At 43.1% G+C, this 23,538-nt stretch overlaps 2 protein-coding genes across 2 annotated transcripts; both read right to left on the bottom strand.

Moving 5' to 3' along the window:
* Window positions 1-378: 378 nt before the first annotated feature.
* Window positions 379-10,723, bottom strand: upb1 (ureidopropionase, beta). Its single transcript, XM_086111011.1, has 10 exons — window positions 10,556-10,723; window positions 9,951-10,122; window positions 9,791-9,878; window positions 9,624-9,718; window positions 7,007-7,165; window positions 6,768-6,937; window positions 6,420-6,501; window positions 6,269-6,311; window positions 1,283-1,437; window positions 379-1,073 (listed from the first exon to the last, which is right to left on the bottom strand). Exons 1-10 carry the CDS (start codon window positions 10,657-10,659, stop codon window positions 990-992), a joined length of 1,152 nt encoding a protein of 383 aa, XP_085967137.1. The 5' UTR covers window positions 10,660-10,723; the 3' UTR covers window positions 379-989.
* A 704-nt stretch (window positions 10,724-11,427) lies between these two features.
* adora2aa (adenosine A2a receptor a) lies at window positions 11,428-20,673 on the bottom strand. Its single transcript, XM_086110585.1, is given in 4 exon segments — window positions 11,428-15,567; window positions 15,570-16,273; window positions 19,991-20,344; window positions 20,426-20,673. Coding segments are annotated over 3 exon segments (1,293 nt in total). The 5' UTR covers window positions 20,329-20,344; window positions 20,426-20,673; the 3' UTR covers window positions 11,428-15,316.
* Between the last annotated feature and the right edge of the window lie 2,865 nt (window positions 20,674-23,538).

Genomic DNA, 23,538 nt, shown 5'->3' with positions numbered 1-23,538 from the left:
AGAAGCTGTTTAAGTGTCTACTGGATTTGGTGCGCATGGATCTGTAGCGTCTGCCTGAGGGGAGTAGCTGGAAAAGGTGGTGGGCAGGGTGCGGGGGATCCAGGAGGATTTTCCGTGCCCTTGTCTTGATTCTTGCAGTGTGCAAGTCCTCAAGAGTGGGTAGGGCGGTGCCAACGATTTTTTCCGCCGTCCTAACTGTCCGTTGAAGTCGGATTTTGTCCTTTTTTGTGGCGGCCCCAAACCAAACCGTGATGGAAGAACACAGGATTGATTCGATGACTGCCGTGTAGAACTGTCGTAGCACCTCCTGTGGCAGGCCATGCTTCCTCAGCAGCCTCAGGAAGTACATCCTCTAAATATGTGAGTCAGTAAAAAAAATTGAGGAAAGGAATTTGTTTAATCACACCACGTTTGCAAATATGCGACTAGCTTTTCACTTAGCAAATGTAGCATGAGTTGAAATGCTAGAGTATGTATAATTTCCAAGATTTCCTCTTTCGTTCGAGTCAAATTTTAAACACTTTTTTTTTGTCTCTCGTTATAAGTAGGAGGGCACTGTCTTCCTATTGGTCAATGCTGAAGAACAAATCAAAGAATCAAAGGAAGACGTAGGACATGTCACGCTATGTAGCAAAACATGCAAAAATTCTGACGTGCCAGATTTTCGTCATCATGATCGCGAAACATCCCAGACGACCATTCATTGAGTATGTCACTATATGGGCTACGATGTGTCAAGACAACTGAAAATGGGCTATGAGACACTTGAGTTTTTCTGCGATATATCTGTCGGCTCAAAATCGGGCTCCATTCATGTAGTCTGGCCTCGACATAAATTGATGGGAAAATCCGCGCAGCCCAAAAAGTGCCCTAAAAAGTTTTCTGACTTTAGCACACTGGAGAATATGCGCTTCAATATCCATGGAGCAATGTTGTTGTTGAAACCAGTTGAGAACTTCTTCTGTGAGGGATCATTTTTTTGCTTTGATTTATTCCTTCACTATTTGCGGCTGGAAGTCATGTCTGACCGCCTTGGTAAGAGCCTCAGCATACTCGGGGTAACGCCCAGTCATCTACAGAAAGAAAGGAAAAAAAAAGAATCAAAGGTAAAAAAAAATTTCATTCCAGAGGATAGGTCCACAGTGGAACTAGACTTTGACCTGGTTTACAATAAACGTATTAACATATTTCAATAAACCTATTCCACCTTGTGTTAGGAAACCAAAACAGCAATGTCTCCACAATAAGAAGCTATGTAGGAAGCAATCCACTCGCAGTTTACCTTGAAACTCCATCTGTCACTGATTTGGCGGTTCAGGTTGAGGTCTAGTTCTACTACCAGTAGTCCATCGCGAGTTCTCGAAAGCCCCGGTGTGCGGCTTCCATCGGGAGCAGCCACATAACTGGATCCATAGAAGTGTCCAAAGTCATGATGAGCTGCAGACACCCCCGAAAGCGTAACATGCTATGATTGCAGCCTATTTATTTTGACATGACAGTGTACGTCACAACAAAGGCATACAATTTGCTACCACGAGACTCTAAAGTCAAAATCAGAATGCTTTTCATTCGTCATTAGACATCTGCTATGCCAATGTGCCAAAACAATGCATTTCATCTTCTTTTCCTTTTGGCTTGTTCCGTTCGGTGTCGCCACTGCATCATTCATTTCCATCAACATCTATCTTCTGACCTTCACCGTACTTCTCCGTCAAAACTCTCACGGCAAATAATGCAACCGTGGACCTCATCTGAGGCATTAAACCATAGTGTTCCTCACAAATACTCACTTCAGTCCTCCTCTACGCTTTCCCATAACATCATTGTGTGGCTCTTTAGTTTGATTCCTCTATCGCTCCCAGAACTCTGTTCATAACCTTTGTTCTTCAAAATGGGCACCGGCATATTTTTCCTCCATTGCTCTGCTATCTTCTCACTCTCTAGAATTCTGTTGAACACCTTGATCAAAAAGTCCACAGCCACCTTTCCGAGATGCTTCCGCACCTGCGCAGGTGTGTCTTTAGGACACACTGGCTTGCAGTTTTTCATAGTTTTTCGTGTGTTTCTAACTTCGCCCTTCCTAATCACCGCTACTTCTTGCTCCATCACAACTGCCTGTGCTTTGCTTTCATTTTACTCATGCATCAACTCCTCAAAGTATTCTTTCCATTGATCCAACACATGACTGGCACCAATCAACACGCTTCCATTTTAATCCGGAATCACACTTTCCTACTGCACACCCATTCCATTTCTCTCCGTCTGATCAACCTGTAAAGATTCTTCTCTCTTTTACATTCCAACCTGTCTCTTGGTTGGCCTTTGCCACCTCCACCTTTGCTCTATGTTGCATCCTCTTGTATTATTGTCTGCTCTTCCTTCCTTCCTTCCTTCCTGGGCAATCGGCCCCCGTCAGGGACTTGCCCCCCCCCCCCCCCGGGTCCCACACCCGGTACGACTCTCGCTGGTGCCCCGCGAGGTTCACACTCAGTGCGGGCCCCGGAAGGGCCCTCGCCTGATTTTTGTTTAAGGAGGGTTGTGGGGCGGCTACTCCCACTTCCCTCCGTTCCAGCGGGGTGAGCCCTGGGCGCCTCACCTTCCGGTGAGGCCCCACCTCCTCCCTCGCCGGCTGGTGGGCATTTAGCCGCAACTGGGGCCCAAGAGCCCCGGCGTTCCCCCCTCGCGCCACTTGGAGGCATCCCACCACGCGAGGTATTGTCTGCTCTCCTCAGTCCTCTGAGTCCCACCTCTTCTTCAGTAAATTCTTTCCTTGTATGTTCTTCGGCTCCCCGTCTCCATCTCCATCCCGTTCCTACCAGAAGCCACATCAAGTACTCTCCTTCCTCTTTTCTCTGATGAACTAACTGTATTGCTCCAGTCTTCTCCTGTCTACCAAGGTCGTGCCTTACCTGTTCACCAAAACCCACACATCTTCCCTTCTCACCTTAGCCCAGTGGTTCGCAATTATTTTCTGTCATGCCCCCCCTAAGAAGAGGAAAACATCTCACCTCCCCCCCGCACGACTATAAATAGTATCATTGGTCTATAAAATTGTAAAAGAACACCTTTGCATAACACTGTATCCTTATTAACGTATCAGAGAATAAAAAAGAAAGAAATACGGACCAACTTACAACAAAGAATAGCTTTCGTAACAGGAACAGAAAAGATTTAAAGTGCATCTGAAATTCAAAAATTACATTAAATCCTTAATTTAACTATAAATATTTTTTGACTGACCATGTCAAACCATACGAATAATGAAAAATAAAATCAATAACTAATAATTCATTCAAACTAATCACCAACGTTATCTCAGGAGAACAATATTTAAAAAAACTTTAACCAGCAAAAGAAAAATATATAAAAGTCTTTGTGCTTTTTTTTTTTTTTTAAATCAAAGATGATGTCTGGATTAATGGCTACAATGAGCACGTTTTGCAATGCACAGCTTTTCGAAGCGAGGTTTGAAGCAGGACACAGCAACTCTCGGTTCCTGCTCAATGTGTAGTGGGGACCTGTATTTTAGTTTACTGAAGTAGCAGTCACAAAGCGGCATGATTGTTGGCAATATTCGGCACGTTTTCGCTGAAAAAAAAAACTCAAGCAGCTTATCAGCGTGATTGGGGTGTAATGTCTTTAAGTGGCGCTTTACTTTATTTAGCTTCATGCTGTCCGCAACTAACATTTTTAGACACATTAGGCTCCACCGATCTTTCCTCGTCTGCCACCGCAGTCACATTGAAGCCAAGTGCTACATACTTAGTATGTAATAATAGTCTTATTTCCTCCCTTAGAATGCTCCCTGCGCAAACTCTGCCAATGAGAGCGCCACTGCCCCCTAACCTGTGGAGGTGCAACTGCATGTTATTTTAGGACTTTAAAAAATAAAAATGCATGTTCCCCGAGGTCAAAAACGCCCTCCTTGACGGAGCCTCGCCCCCCCCCCCCCCCCCAGGGGGGCGCGCCCCACTATTGGAGAAACACTGCCTTAGCCACAACCATCTGTCCCTCAAAGTTTCTTTCCTGGATACCAAACTTAGTCATCACCTCTGTCTTCTTCACCAACATACCCATTAAAACCTGGATCAATCACGACTGTCCCTGAAAGGGTTAACAATTACCTCATGTGCATAATAGTCAACACTATGTTTGGAACCGCCTCTGTGTCTCCTTTAGTCCGTTTAGACTCTTTATTACTCACAAACATTCAAGTTGTAGCTTCAGATTATACATACTCATTCTACACGCCCATTGGCCACAAAATTAAGCACATCCATCCATCCATTTTCTGATCCACTTACCCTCACAAGGGTCACGGGCGTGCCATAGCCTATCCCAGCTGTCTTCGGGCAGTAGGTGGGGTACACCCTGAATTGGTTGCCATTCAATCGCAGGGCACGCATAGACAAACAACCATTCGCGATCACACTCACACCTTGAGACAATTTAGAATGTTCAATTCACCTGCCATGCAGGTGTTTGGAATGTGGGGGGCAACCGTAGTAAACGGAGAAAAACCACACAGGCACGGCGAGAACATGCAAACACCACACAGGAAGGCGGAAATCGAACCCTGCACCTCAGCACTGTGAGGCCAACATGCTAACCAGTCACCCACCGTGCCTCTCTGTTTTTCTCTCTTTCACTTTCTCTCTCTTTCTCTTTCTCTTTCTCCACACATACTAGTTTGACATATTTTAACATACAGAGTGTTCCAAAAGTCTTGGGCACATTTTGACATTGAATATCTCGGAAACTGTTAAGGATATAAAAACGCATCTGGTAAATTCAGAAAGCTTGTAATCTCAATTTTTACATGGAATGTTCAATGTGAACATCATTGGTCACACGACACACATCAAGCCGATAGTCAAATTCTTGCCAAACGCGTCCCAGCATTGCCTTCAGCTCTTGGAATAGGGGGCACATAGACCAATCTTTTCACAAATCCCCACAAAAAGAAATCGCATGGTGTGTTCCCTACTGGCTCTTCTGATCGATTTACGGGGGCTCCCCTGGAAAGCAGTTCGAACTTGTTCAATCACATGTTCTGAAGTTAGGGGCGTCCCGTTCTTTTAGCTGGGCATAAGCACCCATCCGTTATGAATTTACCATACCATCTCACTTTGCACTTCCTCTCTGGTGGCTCCTTTACAAATTTTCTGCGAAATGCATGTTGAACAACAGTCCATGATTCAGTGTTTGCAAATTCAAGCACACAAAACATCTTTTCTGGTTGAGTGAACGCCATTAATGTGTCATGATTCGTTTTGGGACCAACAGGTGGCACTGTAGGGCTCCTCCTGCAGCTGCACACCTGTTGGTCATTAGGTAATTAGTGCTTTAAAAGGACTCCCAGCCCGACCACTCATTGTCGGGTCATTGTTTGCTCTTGGCTACTGTCATGTTTGTTCCAGTCTTTTTTCGGTTATTGATTGTTTTAGCTTCAGTCACGGTTTTGTTGGATGCTTTGGATTCTTTTTGTTTTCATAACTTTGTTCGTTCTGGATTTAGTTTCTGTGTAACTTTTAATACAATTTGTCAAGTACACCCTGCTCCTCCCTCTTGCCTGCTTTTTGGGGTCCACCACCACCTCGCAAACGTGACATAATGGGTCTGAAAAGAAATAAAAAAATAATAGCCTTACAAAAAAATTAATGTAATTAGCTTTAAAATGGTACTTACAACTTTTATCTTACTACCATTCATAGTTAATGAGATATGGGGACTTTAAATGTGCCCAAGACTTTTGGAACACCCTGTATTTTGTATCTTGTAGATGGCCTCTTGCTGCACTGGGTGTGGCCTCCAGCTTGATTGGTACCCCCCACTTTTCTGGTGGTTATTAGAATCAATCAGGGGTAGGGAACTCCGGTTCCTGGAGAGCCATATCCTTCCTGTTTTCGATCCCTCCCTACGCCAATGCACATGATTGAAACGATCAGCTCCTCAGCAAGCTTTGTAGGAGTCTGAAACGTTCAAGATCATGATCAATTGAATCAGTTGTAGTGGAGTAGGGAGAGCTCTAAAAGAGGCAGGCTAGCTATGGTTCTCGAGGAAACTGAGTTCCCTACACCTGACCGAGGCTGATTCACTTGATGATTCACACACGCTGTTGCTTAGGCAAATAGAAAAAAAAAAAACATCTGACGAAGGCTGTGCCAAAACGTTTTTTTACGTCGGACTGAATGTGCGACCCTGGTTTTTTTAATTCTGAGAAAGTAATGTCAACAGGAAATGCATTGACATTCCGTTAAAATCCTACCTTTTTGTCCATCACCAGATGTAAATTCACTTTTGAAATGCTCCTGCGTGAACCAAAAGGTTTGTTATTGATCACGTCGTAATTACAAACAAAATTATGAAATAAATCATCAAATACAAAAGTCAAAAGTTCACAGGTGACTCTGACTTACCGTCCCAACTCGATTGATTGCGCAGGTAAAGCAGTGGTTTGCTATGGCTGCATTCCTGGCCTCAATAGGCCACATGGGCTCACTAGACAATGAATGTTATGTAATATTAGAAGACAATGATGACATATCGCATAGTAGTATCAGCAGCCAATTTATGCATGCATCCATTCACCAATTCATCCACCCACAATCTCTGAACGCAACACCCTTGCGTGAAAGTATTTGAAAAGATGATTAAAATACTTGCTGAATTATTTTGATATATTAATCACATAATATAAATCTATATTGTTCATTTTAGAAGCACAAACACCCTCTCCTTAAGTCAAGCGGTCCACCAGCACTTACCTTAGGGCACCAACGGTAGCAGAAGGGTTAAAGATGATCTCAGCACCATTCATACTGTACATGAACCAGTTCAGGGGATGGTGGCGCCCGTAGCAGATATTGATGGCTATCTTCCCAAATTGTGTTTGGAACACGGTGTGGCCAGTGTCACCTTCCATATAATATGTCGACTGAGAGCAAAGAAAAAAAAGCCAAAATCTAGAAGGAGTCAAGGAGTCTAAAAGAACAGACATGCTGACCTCGTTAAAGTCTCCAATTCTGGGTATATGGTTCTTCCTGCTCTTCCCCAGTACTTTTCCAGAGTTGGATATCACCACCGCTGTGTTCCACAGAGTGTTGTGCAGCTCGTCCCGCTCCAAAATTGGAGACACGATAACCATGTTGTATTTTTGCGCCAACTGGTGGGAGAATATCACAATATCATTTATTATGCTTGTGCACTTTGCAGGGATGGGCAAATGTTACCATGAGATGTTTTGAGTTGGAGTAACACAGTTCACCATTAGATGGCAGACATCACTTAATAGTGCTTACACTGGGTATTTCCCCATTAGAGAAAAAGAGTGTGCATGTGATAGTAAAAAGCAGGAAATCATGGCTTTCAGGTAAAATAGGAAGCACATAATATGTTGATCTAATTTAAAGGAAAGCCTGTGTTCCTAGTTTGCTTGGAGATTATATTGGTCATGAAACATTTCAAATTAAGGCACGAACACAGCATGCTGCGCTAGTCTTCACAAGAACTGTTGACAGTTCATTTAAAATGCATGCGGCGTTACCAATATCTTGGGTTGTGCAGATGGATCCAAGTGTAAATGCAATCGACACTAAAGTGAGCATTGGTATCGTATCGAAACTAAACCACTGGAATCGATCCTTTTAGTTTTGGTTTCACATGGGTTTCTCGCGTGCTGCCTTTTAAGCACATGCTCAAGTGAATGAGACACACTTGCCGCCAATGACAGCGATGAGCGTCACCAACGGTAACGGCAACACAGGAGGACAAGAGCAGCAAGCGTGAGAGAAAGAAGGATGGCGGAAATAAACCCGGTTATTTTGCATTTTGAAACTGCGACCTGAGCCGGAAGAAGCTTCAATAAGAAGCGTGGTTCAGTTTAATGTGGGTTTGTCGCATTTTATTTCAGGTTATTGCAACTGAATCCTATTTGTATTTTTTGTATGCACTTTCAAAAGAATTAGCTATATTTTCTTAAATGTAGGTGGTATTGAGAATATGAAGTAGCCACATTTGCTGTTCGATGCACTTTTCTTGTATGAATTAAAAAATATACCTGTATAGGAAATCAGATGATAATCTAATTTAAAAAAAGATTAGTTTTGGAAAAGGACATTGCTTGTTTTATATATATTCTTCACAATAGTTATTTTCAAATATTTATTTTTACAATGAATATTACATTTTACAATAAGCATCATATGCTTTGCTTGAGCTTTTCCAACTACCGTTGTAGTACAAAACGTGATAGTTACATGTAAGTACACTATCTGCCAGCAGAGTGCGCAGGTTTTCCTCTTGCGTGCTCTCTGACCCGCAGTGAGGCCAACGAAAAGGAGACCAAGACAGTGCTTAAGTTCTTCAGTGCGACCAGAACGGAATTCAGTGGCCGACGTTTCTTTGTTTACAGAAGAGAAACCGGGACCACGAATTTGAAGATTACTACTACTACTACATGAGCGACTTTAAACAAGAGTCCAGGTATATTTCCATTGAGGATATTATATTACAGCATAATGTAGAATCCAAAAAGAAAGTTTAATTCACATAAAATGTTATTTAATAGGACAAATGATATAAAATCCCATCATTTATTCACCAAAAACTACTTGTCGATATCGATATCAGCGATACTGACACCAATATTTACTTCGTATCGATCGATACCAAAATCTCAGGTATCGCACAGCTCTAATAAAGTCTGTGTCCTGTAATAATACAATTTAACACCACTGATAAGGCGAATGGTGACTTGGACAAGCAGCTGTTGTTAGGATGGCAGAGGTCTACCGGTACTTTAACAAAGCAGAGTGAACTAAATGTATTTTGATACAGTACTATTATGCACCTGTACATTGGTTCAATGAATAACAAGTACGGTCATATTTTGTGCTTATTTAAAAGGGGATTTTTTTTTTTTTTTTTGCAATACAGTATATATCAGGGAGTCAAACTCACTTTAGTTGCGGGCCACTTTGGAGTTACGTCTTCCCTTGGAGGGCCGAATTAATGTTTAATAATCACATAATATTACTTGTACACAACAAATTGATAGATTACCAGTTTTGAAATCAGTCAATTATTTGTTTGTTGTTTGTTCGCTTATCGTTCGAGGGAGTGTAAACGGGGTCAGAAAATTATTGCTAAATCTCAATGTTATTTATGACACATGAAAATTTGACATTTCGGGACAGATTTTGGAAATTATCATGGAAATGGACACATATGATCTGCTTTCGCGGGCCACATAAAATGAGGTGGTGGGCCAGATCTGGCCCCCGGGCCTTGAGTTTGACACCTGTGGTATACAGTATATGATTAGCACATGTGTGATCCTACATGGCCTCCAGCATTTTTGCCCATCAACAAAACCAAATCACATCTTCCTCTTATGTTGTATGGAAAAAGTAATAGAACAGATCATTGGAGTGTGTGAATATGTGGGAGTTTTTGTTCATAGAGCATCTGCCTCACAGTCACTGTTCAAGTTTGATTGGAGGGTTGAATTATGATTCGGGGGAACCATGCAGGTCTAATAGCATCACTTTCTGACTGATTTGTGAATCAAATCAGAAGTCCCAATACTTTTGTCCCTATGTGTATGACAGCTGTTGGATCACCTCCTGGCAGAAGCGAGTTGTATTTCCATTCTCAGCAGATTCTGCAAATTCCGTCCATGGCTCTTTCTCACGGGTGCAGAAAGCAAACGGCATGGCTGCATTGAGCATGTCAGAAATGTTTGTTCATCTTTCAAATTCTTTGCACAACAATCATAGTTTCCACTTACTCCACGTTTCCTGAAAGCAGATAATGTTCACGCCACACACGGCCGCAGCTTCCACTATTTGACCAACCCGGTTGTGCATCGCATTGATCTGTTGGCAAGGACCAGTATTGTGTTAATTCATTGAAATGTGTGTTCTGGTTCTTCCCATCTGCTCGCTGACCTGTTCCAAGACAGGCGCTTCCGTGGGCAGAACAATGTGGTGCTGAATAAGTCCCACTCGAATCCTTCTGGGCAGCCTCAGCTGTTCTTCAGCCGCCTCAAAGCTGAAGCCTTTCAGCTCAAAGTCACCTTGCCGTGCAGCCTCCAGGGCACCCGCTGGGATGTCCAGGATCCTACAGATGACATTCCCCGTTGGAAATTCGCTATTCTAATGTCACATAGTGCAGTTCGTTATAAATAGTACAAACTGCAAAATTGAAGGGCTTGTGTTGATCTGAGTTCAGAACGTATGCACGTTTCAATATTAATGCTTCCATCATAGTGTACCACGGAGTATTTCTTTGACAAGGATGAAAGACAACTTTGCTTTTTAACCCTGACTGAAATATACGTCGGTCGTATTGCTTACATCTAAGCTTCCCTATACAAATACACTCTGACCTTTCATGTTTGTCGGTTTAGTCGAGTGCAAAAGGGTAAAGATCACACCGCAAAACAAACTGATCAAAGTCCACTTCGCTCCTCCGGTTAAATAACTGACAACAAACCGACGAGGTAAAAGAATGTGAACGAAGCAAACGAGAGCAACAAACTATTTCAACTCACGCGGTCTCCCTGCCAAATAAGAGGCGTTTGACCTCTTTCAGCTCAGATTTGGGAATGTAAGTTTCCAAAGTTCTCTCGAGCGATTCCAATTGGCCTGCAGACATTTTTGCAGATCCTCTGGGTTTTTCTGGATTCGGCACAGCCCAAACTTTTGTTCGTGTTTATGTATCATTGTCAGTGCTGCGTCACACCGACGCGCCTCCTCTCAGTGCTGTTTGCTAAAGTTGTTGATTAACTGGAAAAAAAAGGATCTTTTTTCATGTGCAGTCACAATCAGATGATTGAAATAAATCAGAAAAATTCAACATGAACAACGATTCATATTTTTGATATTATTTCTGAAAGTTCTGCAATGAAAATACTTCAGCTCACATGGGGTGTTTGGACAGAAATTGCAAACATTCAGAAGACCAAACAGAAACAAACTGAATCAAATATCCAGCTTTGAATGCCTGAGTCGCAAAATGACTCATCTTCCCTTTGTATAACGGATCATTTTACCCGGATGCTGTCAAGGGGAGAAAAATGTTAACCCTTTCCCACACAAAAGACAAGAAAAGCACTTTTGAGAATGTTACAATTTAATAAAAACTTGCATCCGAGGAGACTTCAAATACACCAGACGGCTGCGAGAAGTGACTGCCAAGTTCTCCTTCGGCAAGGTCATCTCATATAAACGAACAGTCCTTTCATCTAGACCAGTGGTTCTTAACCTGGGTTCGATCAAACCCTAGGGGTTGGGTGAATCGGTCTCAGGGGTTTGACGGAGCCTCTGCCGTACAATTCAATTTTAAAAAACTACTTCGGTCTTGAAATTTTACTTATTTTTTCTGGTTTTAATGTGTTTTTTAATGTCTTCAATTTATTAAAAAAAAAAAAAATCATACTTTTTTATTTTTCACGAATGACCATGTTTTGTTTTTTTGTTGAAAAACGCCTTACTATATACATGGTGTTTTTTTGGGGTTCAAACGCCTCACTATCCATGGTCGTATTTTTTCGGCTAAAAACGCCTTACTATACATGGTCGTTTTTTTCGGCCAAAAATGCCTTACTGTACATGGTTGTTTTTTGGGGGCTAAAAATGCCTTACTATATACATGGTTGGGGGTTTTTTTCGGCTAAGAACGCCGTGCTGTATATACATGGTCATTTTTTTCGGGCTAAAAACACCTTACTATACATGGTTGTTTTTTTTCGGCCAAAAATGCCTTACTATACATGGTCCTTTTTGACGCTAAAAATTCCTTACTATACATGGTCGTTTTTTGGGGGCTAAAAATGCCTTACTATACATGGTAGTTTTTTTGTTCGGCTAAAAACTCCGTAGTATACATGGTCGTTTTTTTGGGCTAAAAACGCCTTACTATACATGGTCGTTTTTGACGCTAAAAATTCCACGCAGTGGTCCTGGTTGAGGACCACTGCGTTAACTAATTCTATGGGCTAAAATTCTTCAAATTACTGATCATATTTTTGATTGTTCTTATGTCTTTAATTTGGTGTGCAGTGAACATTTTCAGCACAGTGGACTTGTTGAAACACACCTGATTCAAATGACCAGATTTGTTATCTTGCTTCTTCAGAGCTTGCTGATGATCTGATCCTTTGAACAGGTGTGTTTCGGCAGGGAGAGCTGGAAAACAGGCAGGACATCAGCCCTTGAGGACCGAGTTTGGACATCCCTGGGTTCGCGCATCTGCCTCAGAATTCTGAGCTTCGGGGTTCAAATTCTTCCTTTACATGTGGAGTTTGCTCTGTTCCCCCAAAACCTGCGAGGGGTTTCTCTGGCTTTCTCTCACAATATGTATTTAATTATATTCTCCCTGTGCCTGCGTGGGGTTTCTCCAGGCACTCCGGTTTCCTCCTGCGCCCTGCTATTGGTTGGCAACCAGTTCAGGGTATACCCCGCCTACTGCCCAAAGACAGCTGGGACAGGCTACAGTATGCCCGCGACCCTCCTGAGGATGAGCACATCAGAAAATGGATGGATATTTCAAATACTATGATTACAGTGTCATCAGATTAGGTGCAGTCTGAAAACACGCCAGCAGGTGTCAGTGTTGGAAGATGAGAGGGCAAATCTTGCTTGCTTGGCGGGTTCCCCTTTTGACAATGAATAGTTGAACTCAGCAGGGAGTTGCAATGAAAGCACGGGCGAGGCTGCAGTCGTTGTTCACAATATGTACAGTATGCACACTATTTCATGACGTGAACCCCAGTGAAAACATTGTGCGTAAATGGCACATAACAAAGAATGGTGAAAGGTTGCAGAGTGCCTCAACGTTTATCATGTATTGATATTTGGAGGATTAATACAGATCGTGATTTATTGAGATTGAATCATTTTGCATTTTACAGTACTTTTATTAAATGTGTTGATCCACTAAGAGCTTGTGTACTGTATAATAGCTCTGAATGGTGAACATAGGAACAAGCAGAAATGTTCTCCTCGTTTTGAACTGTTGCAACATACCCATATGAGCAACCCCTCCGAATAGAAACCGAGGACAAGGACCCCGGTAGTCTCTGTGGTAAATGTTTAATAGTACTTGAGCCCCCTTGAGGGAACATTTCAAACAGAAGTAGGCCCTGACTCCTCTAACCTGAAATCACAGGGGAACTGAAAGTAACGCTGGGAAAATTAAGAGCTCCAAAGTTAGTCTGACTGACTCAATACGCTTTTCCCAGGATGAGTGAACCAGACCTTTCTCATCAGTTCCAAATTTGAGATGAGAAATAACCCCAAAAAACAAGCCCCAATTACAATGAAGTTAGCTTGCATCAAATGTAAATAAATCAGAACACAGGACAATGAGGACATATTCCATTGATTGCACTACAAAGAAAAGAAATTTAATGGTCAAACTGATTATCTTTTTTTTTTTGTATGCTTGTTTTTTTTTCAAATAATCACTCATTTTGAATGTGACGCCGACACCACATTCCCCAAAAACGTGGCGGGGACATGTTTACCGCTATGTTATATCACCTTTCCTAATAACAGCACTCAAGCGGCATTTTGGAACTGAAGACACTGAATTGTTAAAGCTTTGTCGATGGAATTCTTTCCCAGTCTTGCTTGATGGACAACAGGGGTCTCAAACTCAACTGACTTTTTGTGAGGTCGCCACTTGAGATATTAGTGTCTGGGTGTGTCTGGGCCATATCAGACATTCCACAACTAATCCAATCAACAGTTCAGAACATGAACATGATTGCTGACCCAGTCCTCCCTTGCATCTCCTTGGTACTTTGCATATGCCTCAGCAAGTCTACTTATGTCATGGCATCTGATTTCTTAAGCACTGCAACTTTCTCTGTGAAATGAAGATAATGGTGGGGTGCCCCTATGCTAAAAAAAAATTAACAAAAAAAATACAACATCCCATCTCCTGTTTTTCTAGGAATTGGCTGTTCTCGTCCCCAAATTTTTTTCTTTACGGTAGGTTTTGAAAAAGACATGACTGGGATTGAGTGTCAGGATATGTTTTCCTTCCACTTGGCGTCACTTCAGAATTACGTTTTGCCAAAAGTTGAGCCTGTGCTATGGGAGCTCATGTGTGATTAAAAACACACACACACAGACACACTAAACCACAGGGCAACGAAAAAGCAAAAAACACGGGGGCCACACGAATATTGAACTTTGATGTGAAGCAGGAGGCCACAAAATATCATCCCGAGAGCTGCAAATGGCCCATGGGTCACGAGTTTGAAACCTCTGATGTAGAACTTCAGTTGTTCAACAGTCGCCATTGTCTTCATAATACATCACACATTTTCAATGGCAGACAGGTCTGGACTGCAGGCAGGCCAGTCTATGACTCGCACTCTTATAGTGAAGCCATGCTGTCGTAGCACGTTAGTTTGGGTTTCCCACAGAGGGCCACTATGGCTGTGAGAAACAGTAAATGCATTGGCACCCAAGCCTGTTAATCATTTGCAATTTTCCCCGCAGATTATTGTTAAAACAATTTGTACTCAAAAGTCATGACAAATTGGAGCATGTAGGTAAATATTTACTCATACAAGGACTGTTAAAGAAGCAATTTGGTGAAGAAAATACTTGTAATATCTGTTGAAAATAAAGAAATTGTAAGTGACTGCGATTGGCTGGCTACCAGTTCAGGGTGTGGGATGGGCTCCGGCATGCCGGCGGCCCTTGTGAGGATGAACGGGTTAGAAAATGGCTGGATGGATGGATATTGTAGGGAGAGATTTGACAAAAGAAGCGCACAGCCGTTTCAAAAAAAGAAAGGACAACGGAAGGCAACCTCGACTTGCTTTAGTGGGCCGCAAAAAAATGAGCGGCAAGCCAGATCTGGCCTCCGAGCCTTCGGTTTGACCTGTGCTTTAGAGGTGTGTTTCCAGACCTTGATTGAGCCCAGACACATACCTTGTTGGAAAAACTCACTGCACAGCACTAAAAAAAGAATGCTACAAAAAGTGGATTCTGTTTATGGTACATTCGTTCAAGTAGTGGAAGAGTATTTTATTGTTTTGCCTGTCACCATATGTCACTGCCATGGATAAAGTGAACAAAGATACAAGGTTGACAGAAAATAAATACTTTTTGGGCCAATGAAGTCAAATGAGTGAATTTCCCACGATACCCCTGATGATGATGATGATGATGATCTCTTACGGCACATTGGGGGGAAATAACTGGTTTCGAGAGTTCTGCAACATGTAGCCTCAGGCTAGCCAAGCACGTCAAAAGAAATTTGACCAGGGGAGTGGTGATAACTGCTGTGTGTGTCAAGACGCGAGAGTGAGCTCACTCAGGCTGCTTTCCCTGTTCTGCCAGTTAAACTGTGGTTGCGCCCGGGCGGCACTCTGGTTCTGTGCCTTATTTTCCTCCACGCCTTGTGATCCCGCCAAATACTGGCTCCGATGACAGACGGGCATTTGAGTCGGTCCGATGGGATCCGTTTTGGGAGCATTTGGCACAACAAGTGACAGGGGCGTTTGGGATACGGCCAACAGAACGCCCGCGACAGGCGAGCAAAGTTTTCCGTGCCGCTGCCGCCCTGCTCGGCGCAAAGGTCAAAGGTCGCCTTGAGCCTGATGGAGTCGTTGAAGCTGCTGTGAAGCGAGTAGCGCTTACTGCCGCTTCTCCCCGGCAACTACTGACGGCCCAGGATGTGGATGTGGATTATTTTCCGGAAGGTTTGCCGGAACTCGCGGATGCGATAGGCGTAGATGAAGGGGTTGACCACCGAGTTGCCGTGCGACAGGATGATGGCCACATACATGATGAAGAGCGGCGGGCGCTGACACTTGGGGCAGAAAAGCGTGAAGCAGTTGATGATGTGTAAGGGCAGCCAGCAGACGGCAAACAGGCCCACTATGATGGCCAGAGACTTGGCAGCTTGGACTTCTTTCTGGAGAGTGGAGCGTGACTTTTCCCCGTGAACCGCTTTGACCTCAATGAGCTTGAGTTGGTGACGAGCTGCCATAAAGATACACAGGTAGATGGCCAGCATCAGCAGCAGAGGAATCATCACACAGGCAAAAAAGTTAAAGTACACCATATAATCCATGACCACCACCTCCTCGAAGAGGCACGTCATCAGACCCGGTGGGCAGTCGCCGCTTTCCTTCTCAGACAACTTGTGCCAGCCCATCATGGGGGTGAGGCCAATGATGATGGAGAGAACCCAGCAGACAGCGATGATGCACTGCGCCCGCTGGCCCGTCACCAGGCTGTTATACCTTGAAAGGGAGACAACAGCCTGATAAGTGACATCATTTCAGAGGTCCGCACGAATGAAATGCAATCGTTCCAACCAGTCGCGGGAAGTCGGGGACAGCCAGGCCTAAACGCTGTCAACCACTGATCTACTTTTACAACCTAATTTCTAGTATTTGTTCCATTAAATTTCTATCGATTTATATTCAAACCTATGGAAGCATATTGCTGCCATACCAGAGGGGGGAAAAAGAAAACACACAACTCATCATGTAAAAAATGTGAGAATGGTCACGTAAAAACGTGAGATGTGCCATGTCAAACCATGAAAAGTACAAAACGTGACAATGTTTGCCTCGCAGAAGACTCCCAAACTTCTGTTGCTACCTTGGTCCCATCCTGCAGCAGGACGCAACGGCAGGTTCTTCCGAATGCAATGACACTAAACCTGGGATTGCTGAGGTTTGTACCAGAAGATTTCCTGATACGCAATAGCAAGAACATATACGAGAATTTTTACATTGCCCTTTTTTATGCGACGAGTATCAAATTTTGATATGATCATTTCATGTTTTAAGATCCTAATTATTACATTTTAACATGATAATTGTCATATTGTTACATGATAAATTTAATGGTTGTTTTTTCCCCCCCTCTCATCTCTTAATTTTGTGGCATTTCTCTTGACTGTACATTCGCAGAAATCCTGGGGTTCATTCTTAAGGTTTATGTATTTCAATTGCATGTCAAATTTTCATTGATTTGAGTTATTTAAAAATGGACATAAACACATCAATAAACTCTAGGTTTTTATATTTGACAGTCAAATGTGAATGAAATAAGATTGACCCTTAAAAATACATATAACTACTGTAATAAAGCCAATGTGTTTTAAATGAACGATGACAGATTAAAGTCATCAAAACCATTTGAATCTTGGGGAATCCAAAGCTATATTAAAATGTTTTAACTGATGCAATGTCATCGGTTTTAAAATTCACAGATTCATGCCATCTAAACGATGAAATTCTACAAATGAAAATACTAGAAGAGAGAGTGCACAGCTTCCACCGCATGTATTTTGGGTGTTCGAATTTTTGTCCGATCGCATTTCAGCTTCGATGCGTTGTCATATCAACCGAATCTGACTCGGGTCTTCATAATCAGTAGTGCCGGCCAATGTAACTTAAACTTTCTGAGCAACCAATCAAATTTCAAGCAAACTGCCCCCTTGATGACATAAACATTTGTTCATCCTCTGAAAGGCTGGCCAAAGCAACCCAAATATTAATAATTAATACATAATTGCCTTTAACCATCAATCATCAGCATCGCTGGTCAGTAAGATGTATTGAAATTCAGTATTTTATTGTTTTGTCCTGTTAGTTGATAAATATTGGTTCCGAATTGCTCCAGAGGATGTTTTGGGCACGGTTGCTTGCTTGTGTTTTGCGTGAATGTGTAGTGTTGGTGGTTTCTAAAACTGCAATGTGACAGTGGTGGTGTTACGAAGTGAAGTGGGCACCAACTCAAGGCACAGGTACCAAATGCACTGCCTGCCACCGCTTCCAATTTCCAAGACTGATCTCATGGAGGGTGGACAGCGCTGTAATTCTAAATGTCTAAGTTTGGTATGAATCACAACAAGGTCTCTTCCTGGGCTTGAAGAGGAGGGGGAGGGCTAAACAAACAAGACTGTAAGTTCTTCTAAGTCTATTTTCAGGGCGCATGCTGCACAGTGTGGGAGAGCAGCTGAAAAAGTTTGGTTGCTTCCGATGGCATTCTGCAGATGTTAAAGTGCAAATGTCAGTGTTGCAACAACAGCGGCCCTCCTCCCCCTGTCAGAAAAGCGAAACGCGGAGAAGCTGTCAATTGTACACCGGTTGTGTGGAGGGTGTCTGCTTGTGCCATGGAAACAGGAAACACAATGCGGTCTCAGAAGTTACAACAGGAAAAAAAAGGTCAGAGCTGAAATGTGTTTCAACAATGCCTTCACACGCCGGACATGTGAAGAGACGAGTGCTTGATCTCGTCTGCGGAAGCAATTAGAGCCAAACGCAGTTGATTACTCCAGGGAGACACGGCCTCATGGGGGAGGCCATTTCTGGCCACACTCAGCTGTGACTTTGGGGTTCAAATGTCTCATCTCCACTGATGGATGGATGTCAAGTACAGTCAAACCTCGGGTTTTGGTCCATAATCCGTTCCAGAAGGCTGTTCAAAAACCGAATTGTTCGAAAACCGAAACCACGCTCTTTTTAAAATAAAAATGTTTATTGAACGTGTCTGCTCACAATGGAAAGCAACACGAGGAACCGTCACTTCCTCGTGTAAGGAAGGCGAGAGGAGTCAAATGGTGCATTCAAGTGCGCTCAGTTCGTTCGAGAACCGAAATTTGTTCGTCATCCGAGGCATAAAAAATCGACATTTTTGGTCAAAAACCGAATTGGTCGAGAACCGAGATGTTCGAAAACGGAGGTTTGACTGTACAGTACTTGTTAGTGTGGCTCCAGTCTAAGGCCCACATCGACAGCAGATGGGAGACTGAAGTGAAGTGAACAAAAATGCACGCTGTAATCCTTATGAAGGCAGTTTTTATTTGTTGAATGGGTGTCTTTCAGCTAGAAATCACACAAGAAAACGGCAAAATGAGTCGATTTGACCTTTTCCCCGTTGTTAACAGTTTGAAATGTACTCAAACCCCTAAAATGCAATCGTTTGTACAACTGTGAAAGAGCTGCGTAACTTCGAGCATCTGATCTAGCATGTTTTCCAGAACAGGGGTCACCAACTCCGGCTCTCGAGGGCCCCTATGTTGCATGTTTTCGATGTTTCCCCTCCTCCAACACTTGATTCAATTGATCTGCTCACCGGCAAGCTCTACAGGAGACTGAGAACAATCCTCCTATTTATGTTAAATCATAAAATATAACTCTTATTCTTATCATTGATATTTACAATTCACTGTTTTATAACAAACAACAAAAAACCTGAAATAACAGTCAATACAAATTTTTCTTAATGCGTATTGGGTCAGCCTATTGTTATTTACTTGCCTTTCTTAACAAAATATTTCAGTGCGTGAATGTTATTCCTGGTGAATTCTTGACTTCTCAATTGTTTTGTCAAAAAAAAAAAAAGATGGATTCAGGTCACAATTCGCCATTGGTGTTCAAAATAGTAAAACATTGAAAGCTCACAAAAATTGAAAGTCCGTATGAAAGCACTTTATGATGCTGGTTGTTGGCTTTTTGCTTATCATAATTGGTGTTCTCACAAATCCGTTAAGCGCTGTACATTGAAATGTATGATCAGCCATTTATGACAACAAATGTGAACCGGAATTCCCGTCGTCAGAATTCACATTCACGTTTGACAATCTTATCTCTAAAATATCTTCCGTTCCCTTTTTTACCTCCGTTTAAAGAAAGGTGACGTCTGTATTCAAAGCTTCCGCACCAAAAGTGACACGTGTAGCAGCTTTCCAAGCAATTGGGGTTGGGCGGTACCTTGTTCGAAGGCACCTCAGTCGGACGCACGCGGGATATGCATTGCCTTATGTCCCGATGCAAATGCGAATTTTGGTATTGTCTCCTGTATCCGAACACCACAACTACCCAACAAACTGGCACATTCTTTTGAACTCAGGATCTCAGTACCAAAAAAAAAAAAAAAAAAAAGTTACTAAAGCTTTGAAAATGTCAGTCGCTCTTCAATCAAAGAGATGAACCAAAACTGACCTGAGCGGCAGCTTGATTGCGATGTAGCGGTCCATCGCGATGGCCAGCAGGCTGAAGATGGAGCTCTGGGTGAGAATGAGCACGAAGCAGGCGATGAAGAGGCACCCGTAGAAGTTGGAGCAGAAGCCGATGCTGATCACAATGGCGAAGGGAATGGCCAGGACGCCCACGGCAATATCAGCCACGGCCAGTGACACCACAAAGAAGTTGGTGTTGCTCTGCAGGTTGCTGTTGAGGAACACGGCCCAGCAGACCAGCACATTGCCCAGCACGGAAAAGATGGCAATCAGCAGCTCCACCACGATGTAAGGCGCAGATGCGGCGGGGTTTTCCAGCATGATGAGAAAAGAGGATCTTTTATTGATGAGGACGGATGAGGCCTCACCTCAACTACCATAGTTATGGCCCGGCAACCACTGAGCTCAGCGTCTTCACCTCCGACCTTCGGCATCCGACGCCAACGCTCTTTCCCGCGTCTTCGTCACCTCTAACTGCTGATAAGAAGCTCGACACAACGGCGGAGGAAGTCCTCGTCACAAAACACCAGACCACAACAGTTGCATCCTCTCCTGCCAAAAACTCTCCTCTGAGGTCCTTCCCCTCTGTGGATTTTTCCCATGAAATCTCTCAAGGGGGCTGAGATGTTACCAGCAACGCACACCGCTGGAGCACTCCAGTTTGCTGTAGAGCAGACAAAGAGGAAATGCTTTGACAATGAAGGAAATGTGCAACGCAATCTTGCATTACATGGGCGGTGTCCAAAACAAACATTTAGATTTATTTAAATATTCTTATTTACTTACACTTGAAGAATTATATGCATTGTCTAATTGTCTAATCATATATGTAAGCATATATACTCTGTGTATATATATATATAAATTCCTCATCTCACCCCCCCTCGGGTGGTGTCCGTCCCTCATTCAGCTCGGGTCCTCTACCAGAGGCCAGGAAGCTTGAGGGTTCTGCGCAGTATACTTGCTGTTCCCAGCACTGCGCTTTTCTGGACTGAGATGTCCGATGTTGTTCCCGGGATCTGTTGCAACCACTCATCTAGTTTGGGGTTCACTGCCCCGAGTGCTCCGACCACCACAGGCACGACTGTCACCTTTACCTTCCAGGCTCTCTCCAGCTCCTCTCTGAGGCCTTGGTATTTCTCGAGTTTCTCGTGTTCCTTCTTTCTGATGTTTCCATCACTTGGGACCGCTACATCCACTACGACGGCTTTCCTCTGCCCTTTATCTATGATCACGATATCTGGTTGGTTCGCCATTACCATCTTGTCAGTCTGGATCTGGAAGTCCCACAGGATCTTCGCTCTGTCATTCTCCACCACCTTCGGAGGTGTTTCCCATTTTGACCTTGGGGTTTCCAGTCCATACTCCGCACAGATGTTTCGGTAGACTATGCCAGCCACCTGGTTATGGCGTTCCATGTAGGCTTTCCCTGCCAGCATCTTACACCCTGCAGTTATGTGTTTCATCGTCTCAGGTGCCTCTTTGCACAACCTACACCTTGGGTCTTGTCTGGTGTGGTATATCTGGGCCTCGATGGCTCTGGTGCTCAGGGCCTGCTCCTGAGCAGCCAGGATGAGTGCCTCTGCGCTGTCCTTCAGGCCAGCCCTCTCTAGCCACTGATAGGACTTCTTGAGATCGGCCACTTCAGTTATGGTCCGGTGGTACATCCTGTGTAGGGGCTTGTCCTCCCATGATGGTCCCTCTTCCAGCGCCTCATCTTCTGTTCCCCATTGTCTGAGACATTCTCTGAGTACGTCATCCGTTGGAGCCTTCTCCTTGATGTATTCATGGAGCTTGGATGTTTCATCCTGGACAGTGGCTCTCACACTCACTAGTCCCCGGCCCCCTTCCTTTCGGCTTTCGTACAGTCTCAGGGTGCTGGATTTGGGATGGAACCATATATATATATATATATATATATACATACATACATATTATATATACTGTATATAGAAAGAAAGAGAGAGCACTCATACTGATCTAATGGTTGAATTTCCATGGATATCAAATCAACGGCGATGAATAAGAAAAACATTTACCGTACATGACATGCAAAGTTACAAGAGACTTCAGAAAATAGAGATGCCACAGGCAGCAGATGTCTACAATCGGAAGTGAAAGGGAACAAATGCGAGCTGCCTGTCACTGTGGTTCACCACACCTGCCTCCAAGGCCATAAATGCAAATGGTGTTGATATGCGCTTTCATTCCACTGTCATCTCTTTTTTTTCCCCCATCTGTAACTCTTTAAAAGATGCTCTGCTTAAAAAAAATGAACGTGTATCACATTTGGTGAGGATGAGGGGCATGCAGTGTGCTCTGATTGAATGATTCACGTACAGCAATGTAAAATAGCATACGTTGGCTGTGACTGTGCAATTTGGGGGATTTACAGACGATGTTCACTTCGGGGAATTTCCATTTACATGGTGTCACGCAACATGTCAAGAAAGTTGACAGCGTTTTGGATCAAACTTTAAACCTTAGCCTCATTTATGTCCCGCCCAGACATGCGATGGCAATTGTAGATGAAACCAAGGACAATTTTTTTCTGAATACAATATATGATATCACTATAAATGTACGGATAAAGCGCAATATTTACTGAATGCATTACCATATGACAAACTTATACAAATACACATCTGATGAAAAAAAAATAGATATCATTGACCTTTGAATGAAATCATATCCAAGTCAATTTGGAAGACAACTACATTCCTTGGAGAGTCCATTAGGTACACCTTCACATCCAGCCATAAAACATGTGTCCCCACGTCATGTATCGTGTCCCCTATTTTATTAACCGAGTCCCTCTTTGCCTGTGTTGTTAAAAGCGCAAATATCCTGTGCTCTCCTGTGTTTGTTACATTTGCTGTGTGTACGTAAAAAAAGCATGTGGCGGTTTGCTGTTGAGTGAAGGCGTAGCTAAAAGCCTATCTCCGTGGGCAGATGTGTGCCTATCTCTTGATGACACTTTCAAGTGTGGCACGAGAGACGAGCCAACTATTCATGCAGACATGCTTTTTTTTTTTTCACCCTGGGCGCCAAACTGTAATAAAACATTTGATTTTATTGTTTACGATGGCTCATGTCTTTTAATGGAATCCCTTGATGTTCCCTTGAATTGAATTACAAGACTCTGAACGGAAAGTTTGTTTGCGAACTATTTGGTCGGTGAATTTGTTTTTACTCTTTTGCCTTCTTACACAACCATATGATTTGTTCTAAACCAGTCAATATGTTAATGAAGTAGATTTCCAACTATCAGTCAATATGATTCAGATTACTTTTTTTTTTTTTACTGACATGAAAATCTGAGTTTCCTTACTGAAAATGCTTCACAAGGCCTTTCCCACTGCTTGTTTTTTGTCCTCTTCGGTTTTATCTTAAACTAGATGACAAAAATGAGAAGCAGCAGGAACCCTGAAGTACCGGAAAGCCAGAGGATCCTCTGCTTTGAAAGCCTCCAATGTTGTGGACTCCAATTTAAGGGCAACAAAGGTCAATTTAGCTTCCCTGGGAATGGAA

The sequence above is a fragment of the Hippocampus guttulatus genome, chromosome 5 (assembly GCF_054856545.1).
Source record: "Hippocampus guttulatus isolate MCC_2025c chromosome 5, RoL_Hgut_1.0, whole genome shotgun sequence".
Classification (NCBI taxonomy): domain Eukaryota; kingdom Metazoa; phylum Chordata; class Actinopteri; order Syngnathiformes; family Syngnathidae; genus Hippocampus; species Hippocampus guttulatus.
This window is presented reverse-complemented; position numbering and strand designations above follow the sequence as displayed.

Bases quoted from the DNA above. Each gene is read 5' to 3' on its own strand.
- upb1 (XM_086111011.1), bottom strand. From the start codon at position 10,659: ATGTCTGCAGGCCAATTGGAATCGCTCGAGAGAACTTTGGAAACTTAC. The intron at 9,719-9,790 runs GTAAGTGGAAAC...TGCTCAATGCAG, and splicing joins CTGCTTTCAGGAAACGTGGA to CCATGCCGTTTGCTTTCTGC. The intron at 7,166-9,623 runs GTGATCCAACAG...TTCTCCCACCAG, and splicing joins CAACTCGCTTCTGCCAGGAG to TTGGCGCAAAAATACAACAT.